At 42.5% G+C, this 21,466-nt stretch overlaps 2 protein-coding genes across 7 annotated transcripts; both read left to right on the plus strand.

The window, feature by feature from the left end:
- Window positions 1-7,224: 7,224 nt before the first annotated feature.
- On the plus strand, window positions 7,225-12,840 carry LOC144709501 (phosphoglycolate phosphatase 2-like). Of its 6 annotated transcripts, none has more exons than XM_078583079.1 (12): window positions 7,228-7,467; window positions 7,528-7,595; window positions 7,681-7,773; window positions 7,850-7,921; window positions 8,056-8,127; window positions 8,756-8,815; window positions 8,905-8,957; window positions 9,548-9,645; window positions 9,742-9,841; window positions 10,447-10,550; window positions 10,629-10,734; window positions 12,357-12,840. In XM_078583079.1, the coding sequence occupies exons 1-11, from the start codon at window positions 7,365-7,367 to the stop codon at window positions 10,727-10,729; spliced, it is 924 nt and encodes a 307-aa protein (XP_078439205.1). In that variant the 5' UTR covers window positions 7,228-7,364; the 3' UTR covers window positions 10,730-10,734; window positions 12,357-12,840. The 6 variants fall into 6 exon arrangements, 5 of the variants coding, with proteins under 5 accessions (XP_078439201.1, XP_078439202.1, XP_078439205.1 ...); XM_078583078.1 differs by having other exon boundaries at window positions 7,229-7,467; window positions 12,354-12,840; XM_078583075.1 differs by lacking the exon at window positions 10,629-10,734 and having other exon boundaries at window positions 7,225-7,467; window positions 12,354-12,840.
- A 4,845-nt stretch (window positions 12,841-17,685) lies between these two features.
- Window positions 17,686-21,466, plus strand: LOC144709374 (uncharacterized). Its single transcript, XM_078582919.1, has 13 exons — window positions 17,686-17,793; window positions 17,878-17,953; window positions 18,353-18,439; window positions 18,829-18,962; window positions 19,168-19,226; window positions 19,320-19,374; window positions 19,465-19,512; window positions 19,705-19,744; window positions 19,893-19,942; window positions 20,049-20,120; window positions 20,193-20,240; window positions 20,312-20,431; window positions 21,290-21,466. The coding sequence occupies exons 2-13, from the start codon at window positions 17,905-17,907 to the stop codon at window positions 21,380-21,382; spliced, it is 855 nt and encodes a 284-aa protein (XP_078439045.1). The 5' UTR covers window positions 17,686-17,793; window positions 17,878-17,904; the 3' UTR covers window positions 21,383-21,466.

A 21,466-nucleotide genomic window follows, 5' to 3' on the forward strand; every position in this document is an offset into this window, starting at 1 on the left:
TTGACTTACCGTCAAGCTTTGCTCACCAGTTATAGGGACACTTGTGGGGATACTAGAAGTCATGCTTCCACAAGAGAGGAGGAAGATGCCTCCATCTCTGAGGACTCAGACCTGGACACCTCCTTTCCTTCAGAATATTATTCGGATGCCCCTCATACATGTTGCATATATAAACCCGATCGAGGGTGCGTCACGCGAGCCGATAGCTTTATGACCCCAAGTTGTGCTTGGAATTATGGAGGAATCGACAACCCTCTAACCCATTCACATCTCCTTTCTCTAATTAATAAGCACAACCTAGGGATAGTTGGGCTTATTGAGCCGATGACTACATCGGATCACTCTCATTCCGCTACGCGGAAAGTCAAAATGTACCATATTTATTGTCATCCTTTAAATAAGCTCTAGCTTTTTTGGAAGTGATATTATTCATTGGAATTTACTTGCTGAAGGGACACAGTACACTACTTTTACCGTATGGTACTTCCCGAAGCCCTACGCGCTCATGGTAGTCTTGCCTCTCATAGTCATCTAGTGTGGGAGGCCCTCTAGGGGGTTCAACATATCCAGGCTTGCCAGTGGCTTGTTGATCTCCCCTGGTTTATAGCCAGGGATTTCAACTACATGTGGGCATTTAGTGAACGCCAGAGAGGTCGTCCTCCCAGGTCACGATCCATACTGGCATTTAATTACTTTATTCACCAAGCCTCACTTGTGAACGTCCCACTACAGGTGAGAAGTGGACATGGTGCAATGAGTGCCATACAGATGCACACATGTATGAACTGCTCAACCATTGTTTTACTAATAGCACTGCACTGATGCACTATACTATCACAATTGAGATCCTACCGGGATACTACTCGGACCACTCACCAATTCTCCTTCTCCCGAACTCGACTACTAGAGTTTAGTGCCCCCCATTCTAATTCCAAGCTATGTGGCTAGAGCATGAAGACTTTCATAGCTTTGTGCACAGTCATTGGCATGGAACGATCTTTACATCGCCTATGGAGAAATTCAGTTACAGATTGAGGAACCTCAAGTTTCATCTCAAATGGTGGAATCGACATGTATTCAGAAACAAGCATACACCAGTTCAAGTGCTCAAGATAGAGCTCGCTGCTATCCGGCGACAACTACAAGATGCTCGGACAGATGAAGCGGGGGAGCGCAAGCTTAGGCTTAGTGAACAGCTTGAGGATGCCATGCAATAACATGATATTTTCTATCTCCAGGAATCATGTATCCAATGGCAGCAAGAAGATGATAGAAACACACGTTTTTTTCATGCCTCGACTCATCACAAAGCTCGTCATAATTATGCAAACCTACCCTATTAGGGATGCATAAACAGGACCCCGCCCAACTAGCAACAGACGGTGTTGCGTACTATAGCACACTCCTTGTTTCACAGCGACTACTGTGAGTCATGATTTACTAGATTCTATTCCTCACTTGGTGACCGACCAGGAAAATGCCCTACTTATGGCCCTTCCTACGAGAGCACAGATCAAGGAGGTAGTCTTCTCCTTTTGTCAGAACAAGGCCCCGGGACCAGATAGGTTTTAGGCGGCGTTCTCATAGCATGTTGGACTATAGGAGGCACGGACTTGGTGCTTGCTATGAAGAAGATCATTACGCGTAAAGTCCTACCTAGAAGTTGGAAATCCACTTTTTTGGCGCTTATTCCAAAAGTGGAAACTCCAGCTTCTTTTAGAGACTTTCACCCTATTAATCTTTGTAATATATGCTATAAAGTTGCATCCGAGATCATTGCAAATCGACTCGGGACCTTCCTTGATATACTTATCTCGCTTGAAAAGTGCAGTTTCGTCAAGGGTCGACAGATCTAGGATAGTATCATGCTCATTCACGAATTAGCCCAGTCACTAAACACTCATATTATGGGCTCAAACATCATCATCAAACTGGACGTGGAGAATCCCTTTGATCGAGTTGAGTGAAATTTCCTTACCAAAGTGTTGTGTCGCTCTGGGTTTACTAATACATTCTTCGCTTTAGTAGATACATGCATTAGAGAGAATCATTTATCTCTCCTGGCGGATGAAAAATCCATTGATTTCTTCACGGCCACGAGAGGTCTACGACAAGGTGATCCCATCTCACCCACCCTTTTCATATTGATGGATGAGATCTTTAGCTGATCACTCACACGAGCGATCACCTGTGGCCTCATCCAACCACATTTCACGAAAAGGGGATGCCCAATCCTCTCACACTCTCTATTTTTAGATGATGCCATCTTTTTCCTCAATGGATCTGAAAAATCTACTACGGAACTTATGAGTGTCCTCACTGCGTACGAGCAGGCTTTCGGCCAGCTTGTCAATGCCTCAAAGAGCAACTTTATGGTCGGCCCATCCACAACTGCAAAGCACTCTCAGATTATCCAACAATATATTGGATTACTCACGAGGATGCCTCCCTTTTGATTATCTGGGATGCCCTATCTTTCTCAAACGCAGTAGACGTCATTATTTTGATGCCTTGGTGGCCAAGCCGAGGAAGAAACTAGATGAATGGGAACTTCATTTTTTATCCTCAGGCGGCTGCATCCAACTCATTCAACATATCCTCATGAGCATCTCGCTACACACCCTAGCGGTCCACTCATTATCACTCACAGTCCTCCGCTCTGTGGAGTGATTGTGTACACATTTCTTATGGTCTGGTCACCTTGCAGGAGAGTGTCGCCACCACTAGGTTTCTTGGGAGAAAGCTTGTCGGCTAACGGACGAGGGGGGTCTAGGGATCAAACGCCTTCAGGACGTCCAAGACATGCTTCAAAAGAAGCTCATGTGGCGTATGAGTACCACAAATTCCCCATTGGGTAGTTTCATCTTGGCCAAGTACAGCGAATGGGCTCGTAGAGAGTTGGACATTCGAGGCCCTCGCAGATGGAAGGCTTGGCAATGCCACTTGCTAGAGATAGCCAATATCACCCATTGGCATGTTAGTCAAGGTGTGATTAGTGCCTGGTATGATACATGGATTGCCGACAAGCCTTTAGCCCGCCAGCACCACTTTGCACCCCACCGACTGCGATTGATCATGGCATAGTTGCTCATGGCAACACGCGCCTCCTCTGAGAACAGCATGGCCTCCCCTTAGACATAATATACCAGGCCCAGAGTACTCTCATCAGGACCACTCACGACTCACCTATTTGGACGCTTACCCTCGATGGGTCCTTCACATGCCAATTCTCTTGGGAGTATTTCCATGAGAAATCCCCCACCCAACACTAGGGTTGCCGCATTTGCCATCCAGTTATCATCACTTGAGTCTCCATTTTCCTTTGGAGACTCATACATCGTGGCCTCCCGACTGATGATCGAGTGACTCATATCGGTCACTCCCTCAGTTCATGATCCCAATGTTGTCCTGCATCTCCCCAGGGTGAGACTATGGCGCACCTTTTTTTTCATAGTGAGACAGCCCGAGATTCTTGGCACCAAATTACACATCATTTGCGCCCACCAAATCATAGTGAGACAGCCCGAGACTCTAAGTGGAGCCCATTCCTTCGCGTGATCATAGGGTACTTACTACGAAAGATTTAGAAAGGGCAAAATTCTTCTCGTTTTGAAGGGACCCCCATTCGAGCACTAGATATCATGGAACGAGTCTAGTAGTGGATGCAACGCATTCACCATTTTATACCACCCCTTGATACGTTGAAATTCAATTACTGATTTGGTCATTGTTTAATGTCAAGTTATACAATAAAACGCTCATCCTTTTGTTTAACTTAATAGTAATGCAGATGTTGAGACAAAGATTGAACCACAAGGAGGCGTGTACTTAGATTGACTGCTCATTTATGTCTCTATGAGTTGAACGATAGAATTTAATTATGAAATGAATACTCAAGTGTGTGATTTGTCTCTAAAATCCACTAACATACATTAAAAGATAAAATAACAACTCAAATGCTTAAACATTCAAAGTTACCAACTAGTTGTAGTTTCTGATTCATTCTGCAGTCGATAGAAATTGGGGTCGAAGGTCAATGTGGTAGCTCGGCATCTTCGAGTTACCTTCTTCTGCAGCGATGCTCCTCAGCTCAATCTTTCTTCCTAACTCCGCATATTTTGCCTAGAGCTTGGCGAGTTCCAAAACATAAATACAGATTCGGTGAAAGACGTATTTCACAATGAAGAAGAATACCTATTTCTCTCCCGCCCCTCGTCGTCTCCCTCTGCAGCTCAGAATGTCATCCCCTTCACCTTTGACTCCTCTTTTGTTTTTCCTTTCCTCCCTCTCTTCTTTCTTTCACGTCGTTGGATCTTTCCTCCCACAAGCATCCGTTGGCTCTATTCGGACCCAGAATAGTTCCGAAACATGAATACAGATTCGGTGAAGGAAGTATTTCACGATGAAGAACAATACCTATTTCTCTCCGGCCCCTCGTCGTCTCCCTCTGCAGCTCAGAATGTCGCCCCCTTCCCCTTTGACTCCTCTTTTCTTTTTCCTTTCCTGCCTCTCTTCCTTCGTTCAGGTCGTTGGATCTCTCCTCCCACAAGCATCCGTTGGATCTATTCAGACCCAGCATAGTTCCAAAACATGAATGCCGATTCGATGAAGCAAGTGTTCCACGATGAAGAACAATACCTATTTCTCTCCGGCCCCGCGTCGTCTCCCTCTGCAGCTCAGAATGTCGCCCCCTTCCCCTTTGACTCCTCTTTTCTTTTTCCTTTCCTGCCTCTCTTCCTTCGTTCAGGTCGTTGGATCTCTCCTCCCACAAGCATCCGTTGGATCTATTCGGACCCAGCATAGTTCCAAAACATGAATGCCGATTCGATGAAGGAAGTGTTCCACGATGAAGAACAATACCTATTTCTCTCCGGCCCCGCGTCGTCTCCCTCTGCAGCTCAGAATGTCGCCCCCTTCCCCTTTGACTCCTCTTTTGTTTTTCCTTTCCTCCCTCTCTTCTTTCTTTCACGTCGTTGGATCTTTCCTCCCACAAGCATCCGTTGGCTCTATTCGGACCCAGAATAGTTCCAAAACATGAATACAGATTCGGTGAAGGAAGTATTTCACGATGAAGAACAATACCTATTTCTCTCCGGCCCCTCGTCGTCTCCCTCTGCAGCTCAGAATGTCGCCCCCTTCCCCTTTGACTCCTCTTTTCTTTTTCCTTTCCTGCCTCTCTTCCTTCGTTCAGGTCGTTGGATCTCTCCTCCCACAAGCATCCGTTGGATCTATTCTGACCTAGCTTAGTCCAAAATTTTGCCGCGGCCCCCTTATGTCTAATTTCCCTGTATAAGCAAGACAAGAAAAAACAACCATAAGGTGCTACATTAATGTCAGCGGGAAGGATTTAGTCCCATATGGACTAATTCCACATAAGTCACCTGTATAAAAATCAAATTCAGTAGTAATTATTTGAATAATTGTCTCTGTGCTACTCCCCTTGTCATGATGTTGATGGTGTGCACCTACGTTGACACTTTTGTTCGGGGTGGCTATGATGCCATCGTTTAAATCCAGGCATGATCATTCATGGCTAATTTGGTATAAATGATGATCTATGCAATGTATTATGCATTTTTTTTATGTTATCACCCCTCACCTGCAGCTCAGCCCTCACATGCAATTCCTTCACACTTGGGGCATATCGGTGAACATCGCCCCCATCACCAGTCGACTACAGCTTGTCCATCGGCACCCACCACCAATTGGCATCCTCAAGTTGAATGTGGATGGTGAGGCCAAAGGGAACTCAGGACCAGCACGAGGAGGCGCTATCCTTCGCGACTACACATGGAGTATTCTCTTCGCCTTTTGTCCTTTTATGGTATCCAAACTAACACAACAGTCGAGGCTATGGCGATTCGTGATGTTTTTCTCCTCTACAAGGCACAAAACCTTCACAATGTCGTCGTAGAATCAGACTCATAAGTGTTAGTAAACATGCTCCTTGCAGGTACCTACTCCTAGTGGCGGCTGCAGCAAGAATGGCAGGACATCTTACAATGCCACCCCTGCTTGATTAGCATCCAACACCAATTGCACGAGGGCAACCAGGCTGCGGATGCCCTTGCCAGCAATGTGGTATGCACTCAAGCCCCTTCTACTCTTTATTCCTCTTGGAAGGAAATCCCTCGGGTAGCTCGTGGTTGCCATCGCATTGAGCTCCCCGGATTGCTGGCTCTTCGCATGCACCACACTCTGTCAAAGGATAGACCCCACGAATGGCATAATGCATGGAGCACTAGAGGCAAGAGCGCTCGCCCTCTCACCTGACTGATGTCCCGCCACATAGCTCAACGATGCCACCTGTTGACGGTGGGGAGAGCTCCACACACTCCATGCATCATCACTATTGCGGGGGGACCTGGTGAGATGTTGATACGAGCGCTCTTCTCCCAGCACCTTCCAAGTATCACTCATGTACCTTTTTCTTTTCTTGCACATGGCGTGGACGAGTAGGATCCAACTGTAGTTGGGATATTTATGCTCGCTCCACGCCTATAAACGCTGATAAACAATCCACTTCATATATAAAATCTCCCTCTATGGCATCCAGGGCATGGCTGGATCTATCTACAGGCCCAACCACAGGGTTGGACGTACCCCGCACCTTGTATTTTTCCAAAAGAAAGCATAGTTTTCTTTTGGGTATAATCCACTGGTTCATTTTATGGTTCAACGACAATTAGTCTATAAATTGGAAAAAATATATAGAAACTCAGCGTAAAGCATAGGGAATAATTGTATGATCTGGAAAATTAATCACAATAAAAAAATCATCGAATATAATTGCTTCAAGCTTTCAACAAATCATACCAGGAATTCTCTCCCCACATATCCATTTTATATATGGGTTAAAGAAAAAAAACACACAAACTGAGTGTGAAGCATAGAGAGTAGTTGCATGATCCAGAAAATTAATCATAACAAGGAAGTCATCGAGCATAATTGAGTCAACAAATCATACCAGGAGTGAACTCTCTCCCCATAGTCAAATTATAATCCACAGATAAAACATTTACTGGTTTAATGGCAGTTAGGATACGAATTGGAAAAAAAAAATACTCAAACTTAGAGTCATACATAGGGAATAATTGTATGATCAGGAAGATTTAATCATAATAAAGAGGTCATCATGAATAACTGATTCAACCCTTCAACAACTCATACAATGAATGAATGCTCTCCGGTTAGTCAAATCATTTCCAACATTATCCAATTTTCTTTTTTTTGTGGCATTTTTTGTGGCAGTGGAGCAGATTCAGCAGCATCTCTGAAGATAATTTTAGAAAGAATGCAATTTGATCAACTGCACGAAATCCCATGCAATCGTTCTCGCGTTGAACCCATTTGGAGAATCACCGATGGCTCCGATATCCCAATTCTCTGCATCCAATCGCTTCCTCTGCCCGCAATCTGCTAAAGATCTTCTGGAATCCGTCGATGTTTTCCTCTTCGATTGCGATGGTAAATCTTCAATATTTTCCATCTTCGATCCAAACCCACTTAATTTTTTCATACATGTAGGCGTAATCTGGAAGGGAGATAAGCTTATTGAAGGCGTACCGGACGCATTGCAGTCTCTGCGTTCATGGGTCTGTGATCAATCCGCTAGAACATCTGATCTTCACTGCTTTGGTTATTGCATCGAATTTTGCGTTTGAAACTTTTCTTTTTCAGAGAAAGAAACTCGCTTTCGTCACTAATAATTGTTTAAAGTCCCGGAAGCAGTACGTTAAAAAGTTTCAAGAGTTGGGTTTACAAGTGGGCGAGGTAAATTATTCCTTTGTCGTTGAGAAAATCTTTCAGTAATTAAGGGAGAATTATTCAAGAACTTGTTTGGTCGCAGGATGAAATTTTTTGTTCGTCTTTTGCGGCGGCGATGTTCTTGAAAATGAATGATTTTCCCCGCGATAAGAAGGTTTCAACTTATTTCTTTATACGATGCACACCGTTTGAACAGTAAAATAGAAGATTTCATCAAGATTTTTGGTGATTTTATACGCATTTTAAAGATTTTATATAACTTTCCTCTACTACTGAGGATTTTACAAGGTCTATGTTGTTGGGGAAGATGGAATGCTTGAAGAAATGGCTCTCGCGGGGTATGAATGCCTCGGTGGCACTGTAAGATTCCATTATTCAGTTTAAATCTCTGTTGAAAACAGATGAAAAATCATGTTTCCTCTACATACATCTCTAAGGCCGCAATTATACTCATTGTGTCTGGTAGTGATCGCCAGTCCCGATACCGGTATCGGATTACGGTATCGTTTTTCCTGATATAAAAATATCAGATATCTGTAGCTACTGTAGCGATATCCGATATCGGTATCCGTCTTATTATCATCATCCGTCTCCGTCTCTCAGGGAGGATGACGATATCAGATATCAGGTGTGGATGTCAGATTTCGATATCCAAATTAAAATTATAATTTTATTGCCATAGTGCGACAGTATGTAGAGGATATACATGGACCAGCTATTTAACATTAGGCTTTTTGATTTAGAAAGTAGCCCACCTAATATATACCTCTCAATCTTTTTATTTCCATCCATATGGAATAACAGGATTCTGAGTGTAAACTCGGAATCCTATTGTCCCATATGGAAGAAACAGAAACCGTGAGCTGTATTTATTGAACCAGGTAGTAACATATTAAATTTATATATTTATTATGTCCTAAATAAGGTAATAGTATAGTAATTTAATTTATGGGTGATTTGAATGATCTTTCCCTCGGTTTTTCTGCAGCAAGATGGGTTCAAGCAAGTAGACTTCAAATCAAATACCAAATTTGAGCACGATGAAAATGTTTGTCAATCCTTCTCTTCAAATGTCACCTGATTTAAAAAATAATAATATTTATCTCCTTTTGAAGATAAATCCCTTTTCTTGCGCAGGTTGGAGCTGTTGTCGTTGGTCTTGACACGTACATCAACTATTACAAGATGCAGTAAGATCATCTGCCTAAACATATTGGCCTTATGAAATTTAAATTAAGAAGATGTTAAATCCTGCATTTTTTGGAAGCTCCTCGAATTTTTGCGTTGAGGACAAATAACTTTCCTTTATGGTTAGTTTGTGTCCTGATTGTGCTGACATCGTCACAATCAGCAATTCATACTTCATGAAAAGGTTAATGCTGATGATGATGACGATGATGTTGAAGTTTATGGGGTTAGGCATTTGTTCAATTCCTTTGAACCGTTCTCTTGTCGACATCCATCTCACCAACCTCCATCTCCTTGTTTAGGAATAACGAGGGTGATTTATATCAAATATTACTATGTTGACAGCTGACATATATGTCAACTGCCAAAGCTAACCTCGTCAACATCCTCATCATAGTAAACAACCATAAAATGTGTCATTGTCAACATCATCATCAATGTCAACAAGGTTCATTGACATTGACATTGACAAGTAGAAAACTCTCCTTCTGGTCGGCTTTGTGTACTTTCCACTTGTTATTTCCTTTTCTTATCCCAAAAGATATCTCCAAAGCATATGAATGAAAGCAACGTGGAAAACTGAGAATGGCAGGTATGCAACTCTTTGCATCCGAGAAAACAGGGGATGCCTTTTCATTGCTACAAACCGTGATTCCGTTGGAAACTTAACAGATTTACAGGAATGGCCAGGTCGCTCCCAACACGTATTATTTCCTCTTTAATAAATTTCATTGTGTGCTATTTGCATTAAGATTTTATAACACCTTACATCCGATGGTGCTACAGTCACGGGTGCAATGGTTGGTGCCATATGTGGTGCAACACAGAAGGAGCCTATCGTTGTTGGAAAACCCTCCACTTTTCTCATGGACTTCATGCGGGACAGGTATTTTGTTGTGACACCATCGGCTTTTAAAGTATCCATAACTTATTGGAATTTCCGTTAGTTCACATTTGATCTCATGTGGTTGAAAACTGGTCATCTTGGGTAATATACAGGTGACAAATTTATCTCCTTTTTAGAAAGAGATAAAACTATGGATAAAGAGAATAATCGGGTTCCATGTAGAGTTAAAAGATCCTGAACTGCTTTTACGTTATTCCTGTATTTTATCGTTTGTGTGGTTTCCCTTTAAACATTTATTGCCCTTCCATATGGGGGTTAGGAAAGAATTTTCAGCTCAATGAGATGGTTTAAAAAGGAAGAAGGAAGATCTCCCAAGGATCTACAAGTGTTGGATCGGGGTCTGTTGCTGTCGCTGCACTTCTGCTTCTCTCTCATGTAGCCCCTCTGATCCTCTCTCTTCTAAGTGTTCAATTGGGGTCTGGAGAAACCTTCTTCATAGTTCTTATCATATTTTTTATTGTAGTTTACTTAAATAGTTTATATCACCACTTTAATTGGAAATTTTCATAATTTTACTGAGATCTATTGTTCTTGCACAGTACGTGTGGATTTTTTTGTATTCATGTAGTCTTTGTTTTATTCAGATTCAAGGTCCCAACTTCAAGAATGTGCATGGTAGGTGATAGATTGGACAGTGACATACTCTTTGGGCTGAATGCTGGCTGCAAGACACTACTTGTTCTTTCTGGTATACAAATTTTTATTTAACCCACAATTTTACTCCATTTCCTACATTTCATTATATTGACAATTAACGCTTTTTTAGGAGTGACCAACTTACACACTCTTCATGATCCTACCAACACCATACACCCAGATTACTACACAAATACAGTTTCAAATATCATTGACGTCCTGGAGATATAACTCGAGTGAGTATTTCTCCTCGATCTGAACATATGGAAAAAATATTTTTTATTGATTCATCCATATAATATACCATCAAATTTGGCCTCATTTGAACATTAATAAATTCCTGTAAACAATTTATTGTGCCTTTTATTGTAATTAAATCTCAATGAATTGGGCCGCATGGTGATGCATTAGTATAAGGAAAGAGGGATTTTATTAAAAGAGATATGGAGGCATGAGATGATGATTGGCAGATGGATGGTGTGTGAGGAGTGAATATATCGTTGATAGTTGATAGTGGATGGTGAATGTGGAGGGAGGAGTGTACTTTGACTAGGGCCAACGAGTCTCTGATCATGAGATTCTAAACGGTCTTAGATCGGTGTATAAAGAAGTTCAGGAAGACAATTTAGTGGTTGGGATATGATCGTCCACCCTTGGTATAAGAGGTGACAGCTCAAGGAAGATGATGCGATGAAGTACTTGGCCAAGGCAGTGAAATATCGTAGAAGAGTTCTTTGATGATTTCTAAATGTATCATTACTAACTCGGATGATCGATTAGGGTTTGACAGTTGATTATACCCTAATTCGTTCAAGGAGCATCAAATGGGTGAGGGAATATATGTATACGTTAAATGATGAGGAACAGGTTCCATGAGTGAGTCGATACACACTCCTTTGTTTTTTCTAAAGCACGAGGAGTAGCTGGGCACCCCACGTGTTGGAGGCTCGACCTATTGATTGGGTTAAATCGATCGAACATTAATTAATCTATATGATGATACTGTTAAATAATCTAGAAGGCCCATAAATGTAATTGGGCCATTGGAGTCATTACCCGGACTGATACATGGGCCTAGAGGGTCACACGCAAATGGTCTTTTGGACGTCAAAAGATATACTTAAGTTTTGACGGTTTTTATGAAAAATGCCCGCTTAATATAAATAGGGAAATGACTTGAACAAAACTCACCAAGAAAGAATTGTTCAGGGGCCTTTCCCCTTCTTCTCCCTTCTCCCCACACCCCCTCCTCTCCACCCTCGATGCGATCGGAATGACATAACAACAACGACATAGATTGTATGGGGCTTGTCAATGAGAAGGAAGAGATTTGACATGCTGAAAATCACATGGATACGTGTAGGAACTGCACACTTGAGCAGCTCGACTCGTCTCACTCTAGGTTCCGAGAAATCACAGACGCGATACATGCAAATGTACTATGTTTCAATGATTTTATCGATGTCGTTTGATTACGTTATGTATCTTCTGCTACATGAGATCATCGTCTTCATCCATGTCAAGGCCTCTATGACCCAACAAAATCAACCTGGTTAGCAAGTGTTAAACCATCCAAGAATTCATACAAATCAATTTAACAAACCTTTTTCCCAAATATTGCCAACTATATATATTTCATGTCTCCACACAAATGGTTAAGGAATCAACCATTCCCATCATATGAGAAAGATTACATATTAATGCCTCTCCTAAAATATCCTATGAATAAGAGTGTCAGGATACACTGTAAAATATAATTAATCACTCAAGTATTATCTCATCATGAATTATTTATCAATGCAATATCTCTTGAGTTAACTATAATCATCTGACATTGATAATAATATGTTTGTAGTAGATGGGGCGCGCCAGTCCACTCCACCAAACACATCTTTGGAATCATTAGTATCGTCATCAATGACCCCATCGGCTCGCATCCCACACGACCAGCACGCCAATGCATAATTGAAGACACTCGGGTCACATACCATGGGCGAGAGCATGATCACACCATCAAATGTCTTGATTTCTAGCAGCTCGTGCTCGTCCTGTTCGACGTTTTACCGTATTTGTGTGTTTGTTTTCATGTTTGTCGTGTCGTATCCATTTTGTCATGTGTCTCATTGTTGTGTCGTCATCGAGTCTTTTCGTTTTCAGTGTTCTAGTTTTTTTGTTTTTTTTTCAAGGGGTTCCTTAGGTATATGGGCCCCCTTAATGGACCTCCCTCCCCCCCCCTTAGAGGACCCTCCCAAGGGGACCCATCTTGACTCCCTATATAAGGGAGAAGTGGGCACCCTAGGTTGGCAGAACAGGAAATTATAATTTGGAATTGTTTTATTCCTTATCGATCTCACAAAAAAGAGAAAGAGGAGAAGAGAGGGAGGATGAATGAAAAGAAAGGGAAGGGAAGAGAGCATGAGATAAGGAAGGGCCCCCCTCCTCATTCCCCCTTTGGTAGAACCACCCAAGCCTGCTGACCCGCTCACCTGTTGACCCGCTGGTGTCTTCACTGTCCCGCTCATCATTCGTTTTTCCACAGTCACGCAAGTGAACAATACATGTCATGTGCCGCACATGACAACTCAACTGCGCCAGTCAAATACCACTCTAAGCTCCTACGACACCCACTAGAAGGACTCCACAACACTTACATCCACCGCAACAAGTCAACACGGTCTCATTCCCTAGGTGGTCTGTGAAGATTGCAGATGTGCGGAACTGCCTTCGGAACTACACCTGCGCGGACTTACCTGTGAAATTGCACCTACGCAGACCTACATGCAGAACTGCACCACGACGATCATCATGCTGCGGTCTATAACGTCTTCATCTGCAGCACGGACTTCACTCTTTCGCTGCGACGACCACACCACCTCCTGGCTGCTAAACCACATGCACGTCAACCCACCAAAGGTGCTCGTTGCATGCATGGCCGCACCACCCATTGACGGGATGTCACACGTGCATGTTGCCTGTTTGAGTGTGTGCTCCAACCGTCTCGCTAGGCGGCCTATTGCACGCACGCTCTCCGGATCAATGTCCACTTCGTGTCGTTTGACTTGGGCATCGTTAAACTAGCCCACACCCTGCTCAGCCGTTGATGTTGCATCCACCAAAGCTGCCACCATCGTCGTTCCTGGCCACCTACACGCGCTGTCCCAGTGCATCGTACCACGCGTGATAATTGTCGTCTGCATTGTGAGTTGCTGTCCCACGCTGGCGACACTCATCCCCACAGCTCCTCTGGAAAGTGCTCTGCCTTTGCGCCATCGCCCGCCACTCGCATCCACCACTCGACCCCTCCGACACTGCCCCACTCTAGGATTGTGCCCCCTCCCCAACTCGGGTGATTCCTTGAGTCGTGAGGATGCAGCATGCCTCTTGCTTCCTCTCCTCCGACCTCCGGCTACTCCTCTAGCGCTGCACCCCATCCACCTGTTGAGCTACCCCGTGCCCATCTCCGGCACCACTCCACTACCCGCCAACACCGGCCAGTGCACTCATGAACACACCAAGGACGAACGCTGCCACCGATGAGGTACGTCATCCGCCTTGATCATCATTTATATTATGTCTTTCAGTATATTTTTGGCTACACTCTTCAGTGCTCGGGTTTGAATTAGGTGGGAGTTCATCTCTTGAAAACTACGTCTCGAACGAACTCCCAGTTACAGGTCAAGCTCGTCTGTTACGTGCGAGTGCAACTGAAAATATTCTGTTCGATGCCGTAGTTGCCACCGTCATTCCGATGAGGGTCAGAAGGTCACCGTCACCATCACTAGTGGCCCACCCCAAAGCTCGGAGCTCGCCAAACCCCACGAGTCGGGGCACGTAGGTACATCCGCCTAGGGTTCATCCCATCACATAGTTACATTCCCCTTAGAGAATTACCCCGACCGGACAACGTCCCTGACGACGTCTGGCGTCATCTTGGTATCAGAGCATTGTCTCGGTACCGTCGCACGACATCTCTGACAATATCCGATATCACTACTTATGCATAGTCAACAAAATACAAGGTATATCGGCTTGCACACCATATATAGTTCCATCAAACTAACTATAAAATAAGATATAACTGCATTGACGGTTGAAAATTTTGGATTTTATTTCTTAAATAATGTTACAGAATGAGTAACAGTATAAAGAAACACATAAATCGGGCAAACAACAAGGGATTGGGTTATTGAATTTAAACTCCAAAACAGTGAATCTTTTGTTATGTATACTCATTTTACCATGGTGAATGTGAGTTACAGTTTGTTTTTGTATTTGAAAATTCTATTCTTCTCCTTTCTTTTGTAGTTTTTTGGGTTCAGAAACACAGCTTTCCTGAGAGTAAAATGAGAGAATAAAAATGATATAGAGTGAGAACAAGATCTATTAAGACAAGATAAAACAAGAATCCACATATTTTTGTAGAGAAAATCTCTTTGGAACCTTATTTTTTAGGTTAATAATCTAATAATGGAAATTTAATATCAGAATAATAAATATTTCAAATAGTTGAAACGTGAGCCAAACATGATGTTAATTAAGTACATTACTATGCCAAGTTATTTGCTAACAAAATGTACCTTCAGCCCATATGTTTTATTTAAAATTCTAAGATATGCGCAACTGAAATAAACAAATAAGTCAATACATTTTAAGCTCATATAAACATGAAAAATCAGACAACATATGCCTTATAAACTGAAGCTTCCTTCATACTATATTAGGCATATTTAGTAATTATAAGTAGGATAAATGAACCGATGCATGGGGGGCGTTGGTATTAATATAAAACAAAGCAGGTAAACCTCCCGAAATTGGAAAATAAGATGTCAGCGCTGTTTTTGGCTTCCCTTGAAAGCCAGGGATGGGCTATTTCTCTGAATCTTCTAATTACCCCTAGAGTACTACAATTTCCCCCTAACACCCCTATATAACTGCTACAGTTGATGCACGACAGCTAGGGAAAAGGACGACTGTGGGGATGGGTAGGACAACGATGGGTGGATGATACTAGACGGGTTTGGATGGATGGATGGATAAAACAGACCATAGAATTCCACACGATCGAATTCAGAACTTAAAACCGATGAAATACTGGTGGTGTAGCCCCGTTCCTCGTCGAGGGCAGGAGTACTGTCTTCAACCACCGCGACGATGCCGAAGCACCAAATTGAGCACTCGAATTCATGTCGCGAAGGAAACTCACGATAGAGAGAGAATTTTAGGGAATCCAAATCAAATCAAATCTGTCTGTGGTGGAGAATCCTCACGAAACACTGGATGAAGAACACTCGACACCAAAGAGTTCAAGCGTACCTCGGCACCGGAGTGCGTGATGAGGCTGCGGGAAATTCTGGTCGTAATGTGGCTCGGCGATCCAGGCGTTGTTTGGACCACCGAACAAAATAACTAGGAGTTCCGGGTGTTGAGCGTCCCTGACGATGAACGTGGAGGACGAGCGGCGAATGCAGACAGACGGTAGACAAGGCTGCTCGATACGTCATTGGCGGGACGATTGACGTGCGCTTTCGACAGGGTGTCGCAGATCCAACTGCGCGGTCAATTGGCGGGGGGATCAAGGAGGGAGTCGCCCCCTTGCGCGGTGTGGGGCAGTGTCCCGACACCAAAACGGTATGCATGATGACCTGTGGCGGCGAGGGCGTCTGAGGCGTGGGAGGCTGGGTTGGCGGCATGGGCGGTGTCGCTTGCGCAGGCTGTCGGTGACGGCATATGGAACGTTGAATGGCCTAGCACCTTTGTGTAGGGCGGCCAGGCACTAGGGCGCTGGGGCGGCCTGGCGCTAGGGTGCAGGGCGGCCTGGCGCTAGGGCGCAGGGCGGCCTTGCGCCTGGCGCGGGGCAGGGGTGCGTGGGGCGCCGGCAGGAGGGCTGGTGCACATGGGCGCCAGCGGGCGGGCTGGTGCGCGCGAGTGCCATCAGGAGGGATGGTGCGCGCAGGCGCCGGCGGAGGGGTGCCTGTGAGCGCCGGCGAACGGGTGCGCGCGGGCGCCGGCGGGGCAGACGCACGTGAGCACCGGCGGGCTGGCTCGCACGGGCGCCGGCAAGAGAACACGCGAGAGGGAGAGATGGAGGACGATGGCGGCCGGCGACGCAAGGCGGCAATGGCGGCGGCGGCGGCGATCAGAGATAGGGAGGAGGAGGCTAGGGTTGGGGCAAGTACTCCAAGAAGAGAAAGAAAACTCAATTCTTGAAATAAACTTGACTTGTTTCTTGAAACATTGGCCTATACATATAGGCCTTGGAGGAAAGAGAAAATACAGTTTAAAGAAATAAAAATAAAGACGAGCGACGTGATGAGTGGCGTGGTTTCGCATCACGTCAGGGGGCAGTTCTGGATCTGCCTTTGGCGACGTGTTAGGACGTGTGAGAGGGCGTGCGTGGGTGGAGACGTGTCTGATGGCGGCATGTTGACTTGCTTTGGTGACGATGGCGGCAAGTCTTCAGCGGTCGTGTTGACTTCGGACGATGGCGGTGACACGTCTGGTGTCGATGCGTGAACTTCGACGCCACCAACAATCCCCCCCAATTTTCTCATCATGTTTTGTTTTTTTGGTTGTCTAATTGAATATTTTAGAATTTAAAGTACATTGAAATTTACTTTTAGAAGAGCAATTCACAGATGTAACTTTTTGCCTCAAGACTTTTGAGGTTGTTCGGTGTGTGTTGTCATCTACAGCAGAATAATGGTGATTTTTTCATTTTATATCCTTTTAGACATTAATTTCACAGCAACGCCAAGGACCAAATTTTAGGTTTTGATGTTGGGACTGGGCATGGCCCAAGGCCAGTATCAGGTTCAAGTTTAATGTTTTCAGAAAAAATGAACCCAGGACCCATTTATACATACTTAAGGAAATAATATACAAAAACCACACTTGATAAATGGCCAATAAAATTAATAAAAAAGGAAACTAATAAGAAAATAAATTAATAAAAAATTGAAGTAAAAAAGGATGTTAAATCTTGGAGATAATTAATATTCTTCATCCACCATAACTTATTATGGTTAACATATTAAGAGGGTGAGCTATGATAATGTGTAAGCCATTGCCTTGTAAATTTCGAATCCTCTAGGAAAGAGTATATTTCAAATAACTAAAGTTAAGGACTTTTTCATCATAAATTTGAACCTATAAGACGAAGCCGTGGCAGTCCAGAAACCGTTAGTTCCCGCCTTTGTTCTTGTCTGTTCGTTGAGGGAGCCGACGAGCTTGATCTGATCCAGCTCGCCTGCCAGATTTTTGTCGCGATTATCTTCCGGTGATTACATTGAAATTAGGTAAAAATCAGCTCCGTTGATTTCTGTACTATCTCAATTTCATATTGCCGTTGAATGTAATTGTGGCGTTTTTTTTTCCTGTAGAGTGCGAGTTTTGAGGATAGGAGCCAGATGGAGGAGTATCTGAGGAACATGCGGAGTTTCCAAACTCAGATTAATGGTGAGATGTTGATTCTAACTGTTTCTAACTGACGATCTTTTGCTTCTTGTGGAGTATTTGACCTGGTGTATAGGGTTCTGAATCGAATAAGCCAAATCTTGGTGTTCATATCTGTCCGCTCATTTTCTATTGAGCTTACTTACCTGATTCAATCTTTGAATAAATTATTTACGCCACCTTCTGTATTTTCGTCTAGTACGTAGCGCCCGAGGCTTTATTTTATTAGTGCAAATTCATATGACTACCAAGTTTACCTCGGTGAGCTGAAGCTTAACTCGGAAGAAATTTGATAATTTGATTAATGAGGCGCGTGCGGGATTTATAGAGAAATTCATTAAACTAGGTGGGATTGGAGGACTCTGCGTCTATTATTCTGACGGTTATCGGTGGAATTGACAGATTTCGAGGAAGAAGCTGCGTCCATATCTGCGGAAGAAGAGCAACAGAGGACTGCCTCGGCGGCCATGGAGAAGGATCTTGAGTCAGGTATCACTCCCACGAACGCCGTGGACGCCGTTGTTTTCACTTTCTCTGGATTTCGTGGTCATTTAGATGTTTTTTCAAGACACAACTTCAGTTTTACGCATTAGTCGCCCTTAAAATCGTCATTACATAACTTATGGGGAATCCAATCATTCACAATTTGAACCTTTTTCCCCACTTTTATTTTGAAAACCACTTTCCTAGCTAATCATCTCTTTTGATGCACTGAAGCTCATATCATAATGCGGTGCAAGTGATCCGTCAGACCATGGATTTTTAATTGACGAACTATGCTGCTTACATTCTAATGTTTGAAGCACCGAATGTTAATTTTTTTCAAACTAAAACTTAAATTACAATATATCTTGAGGCTGATGTAGCAAGGATTACAGTACTGTTAGGGACAAAGGAATTGATTCAGGAGACAGAAGAACTGTGCGACAAAAATGCTAAAATCCGCCGGCAAATCATGGAGAAGCAGAAGAAAATATCTTCCCTTGAAATTGAATCCACTACGCTGTCCCAGGTAATTATTATGCTTGAAATCGAATCTATTATGCTTTTAATTAATCTTTTCTGATTTTAAATAGAAATTTCGGACTTTTTTTTTCTCAATACATCAATGTAAAATACGTAAATTAAATATACTTCTGCTCGTTTCTATTTATTGATCGACCATGAAAGTGGGAATCTGGAACGTCTTGTTACTTTCTATTTGGACTTTTTCACAGACCTTGGAGCTTCTCCATAAAGAGATCGGCATGCTACATGACAAACTGAATGACGAAAGGTGCAAGATTTTCTTGAATATCCTTGAAAATATTTGGTACGGTTCCTGCCATTGAGATATTTATGCTTTCCTACTTGATTGAACTTCTGACAGATGCAAATACGGAAAGGTCGCTGAAGAATTAAATTCGAAACTAAAAGAGCAGGAGGTATCGTGTAGTTCATCAAACGAAAATTTTCTAACAGTATCATCCTCTGCTACTGAGTTTTTGTGATTTTCTCCTTCCATCTGACCGTAGGACTGGGTCAAATTACAAAAGCTTCAGAAAACGTGCAGTGTTTATTCAGTAAGCATTCGGACCGAGTAATCCATTTGAAAATATTTCTCCAATGTTCAATGGTCCTCGGGACATTTTTTATATAAATTTATATTTTGCGGTCGTTTATTAAATCAATCTCATAAAGTCTTCCTTATATTTATTTTTTTTATTCCATAAGAGGGCAATATGTTCCTCAACTGAAATATATGGCATGTGTAGGTAGAGGAAATAGGCGGGACTGCTCTAGATCAGCTGAAAGGTATTCATCGTTGTTACTTTGTCCGTTTTATGGGAGGGCATTAGTGGTCCTCAATAGTATTTTTGAATATAAAAGGAAATATGTTCCTATAATTAATAGTGGATAATAAGTTGTGGACTTGGTTCATGTTCAAAGTTAATATGTGCAGATGATTTGAGTGGGGAACCCGGAAATATGGAAGCATTCAACAGAAATGAGGTATGATGCTTGTGCCAATACGAGTTTCCACAACACTGCTTTCGTATTTTCCTCGCTAATGGTTTTAATTCAAAAAAAAAAAAATCCTCGCTGATGGTTCGATCAGGTAGAAAAGTTGAGTGCTGGGCTTGAAGAACTGAAGGAAAAAATATCTGAGGTATCACTGGACAACATCAAGGTCTGGACTTCATCTAATCAAGAAACAAATTTCTCTTGATAATAGACCATTAATATCGAAAAATGATTCCAGATGAAGCAGCTAATTTCAGAATTTCAGCTCAAAATAGAAGGTTTTCCTGTAAGTCCACTTCATATAAAAGCCTTCTCTCTATATTTCAAGTTATTTATTCCATGTCTTGGGTCTTGAAGATGGAGGTAAAAGCAGCAGATTTAAACATGTTGGAAGAGGAGCGCCAGACACTTCTGACTGAGAAAAGCGGAGAGCTTGAGTACTTGCAGTCTCTCCAGGAAAGAATCAGGCTTTTAAAGGTACCAAGAACTTCAATTAGTATTTAATTCTCAATTGGGTTCGGCATCATCCATCATTCGACATCCACATTTGCTGATATTCAATGATTAAGGGGTTTTTTAAAATATTCCAAATAAATGATGGGATAAATCAGATCAAAATAAGAATTCAGTTTTTCAGAATTTTCATAAGTTATTTTTTAACTGATTTGTTAATTTTATCCTTGTTCCTTTCTGAAAAGAAAAGAGTTGATGAATTGGAAGCTATCAAATTAATAAACAACAGTCAATTTCGTTTTCCCAATTTCATCATTATCTTCGTCCTTGTCATCCAATCATCAATACTTCAAAATATTGGGATACAATAATGATGATCAGTTTGTGACTGTTTGCAACCAGAGTTCAGTGTCACAATTGAATATTAATTGTATTGTGGTTGTCTTCATCATGTAATGATCAAACAATTTCATCATCAACGCCGTCATTTCACCAAGCCACCCATGGTATGATGTTGACCTTTTTTAGTCATGATCTGATATCCCTAATTCACACTGAATCGTAATTTCCCCAAAATCATGCGGTCTCTTTCACGTTTGCTCTTTCCTTCTCCTCTTTCTTTTACAGAAGTGTGTACATGTTTCAATACATTGTGTGCAGCCTGTAATCATTTCTTGAGTCCCTAGGCTGGAGGATTTTTGTATTATTATTTTTTTTTTGAAAAAGTTTAAGGTGGTCAACCAACAAAGCGGTAACTACCCGCTTCGTACAATTATTATAGGCTGCTTCAAACTTCACGTGGTTCTTTATTTATTTTATTCTTTTTCAAATACTCTTCTCAGGAATCATTTTAAACTATTTAATACTCTTTATCTATTTCAGGAAATATCTGAAGACATTAAGTGCCAATGCGGAAAAGATTATACCGTCAATCTTAACAATTATATTTCCCACACCAACCCTGGCGCTTGCTAGAGGCGAACTGGTGAAGAAATAATTCCTAGAGGATCTAAGCCCAATTATGGTTTCCATTGTTTTGGATATATTTTTTCTTTTTGA

This window comes from Wolffia australiana, chromosome 11, assembly GCF_029677425.1.
Source record: "Wolffia australiana isolate 7733 chromosome 11, ASM2967742v1".
In the NCBI taxonomy this organism is placed as follows: Eukaryota; Viridiplantae; Streptophyta; class Magnoliopsida; order Alismatales; family Araceae; genus Wolffia; species Wolffia australiana.

What these genes read in the sequence shown, in the direction of transcription:
- LOC144709501 (XM_078583075.1), top strand. Translation starts at nt 7,365, where the DNA reads ATGGCTCCGATATCCCAATTCTCTGCATCCAATCGCTTCCTCTGCCCG. An exon ending in AGATTTACAGGAATGGCCAG is followed by an intron (nt 9,646 to 9,741) that starts GTCGCTCCCAAC and finishes ATGGTGCTACAG; the next exon opens with TCACGGGTGCAATGGTTGGT. An exon ending in GACACTACTTGTTCTTTCTG is followed by an intron (nt 10,551 to 12,353) that starts GTATACAAATTT and finishes ATATGTTTGTAG; the next exon opens with TAGATGGGGCGCGCCAGTCC.
- LOC144709374 (XM_078582919.1), top strand. Translation starts at nt 17,905, where the DNA reads ATGGAGGAGTATCTGAGGAACATGCGGAGTTTCCAAACTCAGATTAAT. An exon ending in AAACGTGCAGTGTTTATTCA is followed by an intron (nt 19,513 to 19,704) that starts GTAAGCATTCGG and finishes TGGCATGTGTAG; the next exon opens with GTAGAGGAAATAGGCGGGAC. An exon ending in AAGCATTCAACAGAAATGAG is followed by an intron (nt 19,943 to 20,048) that starts GTATGATGCTTG and finishes TGGTTCGATCAG; the next exon opens with GTAGAAAAGTTGAGTGCTGG.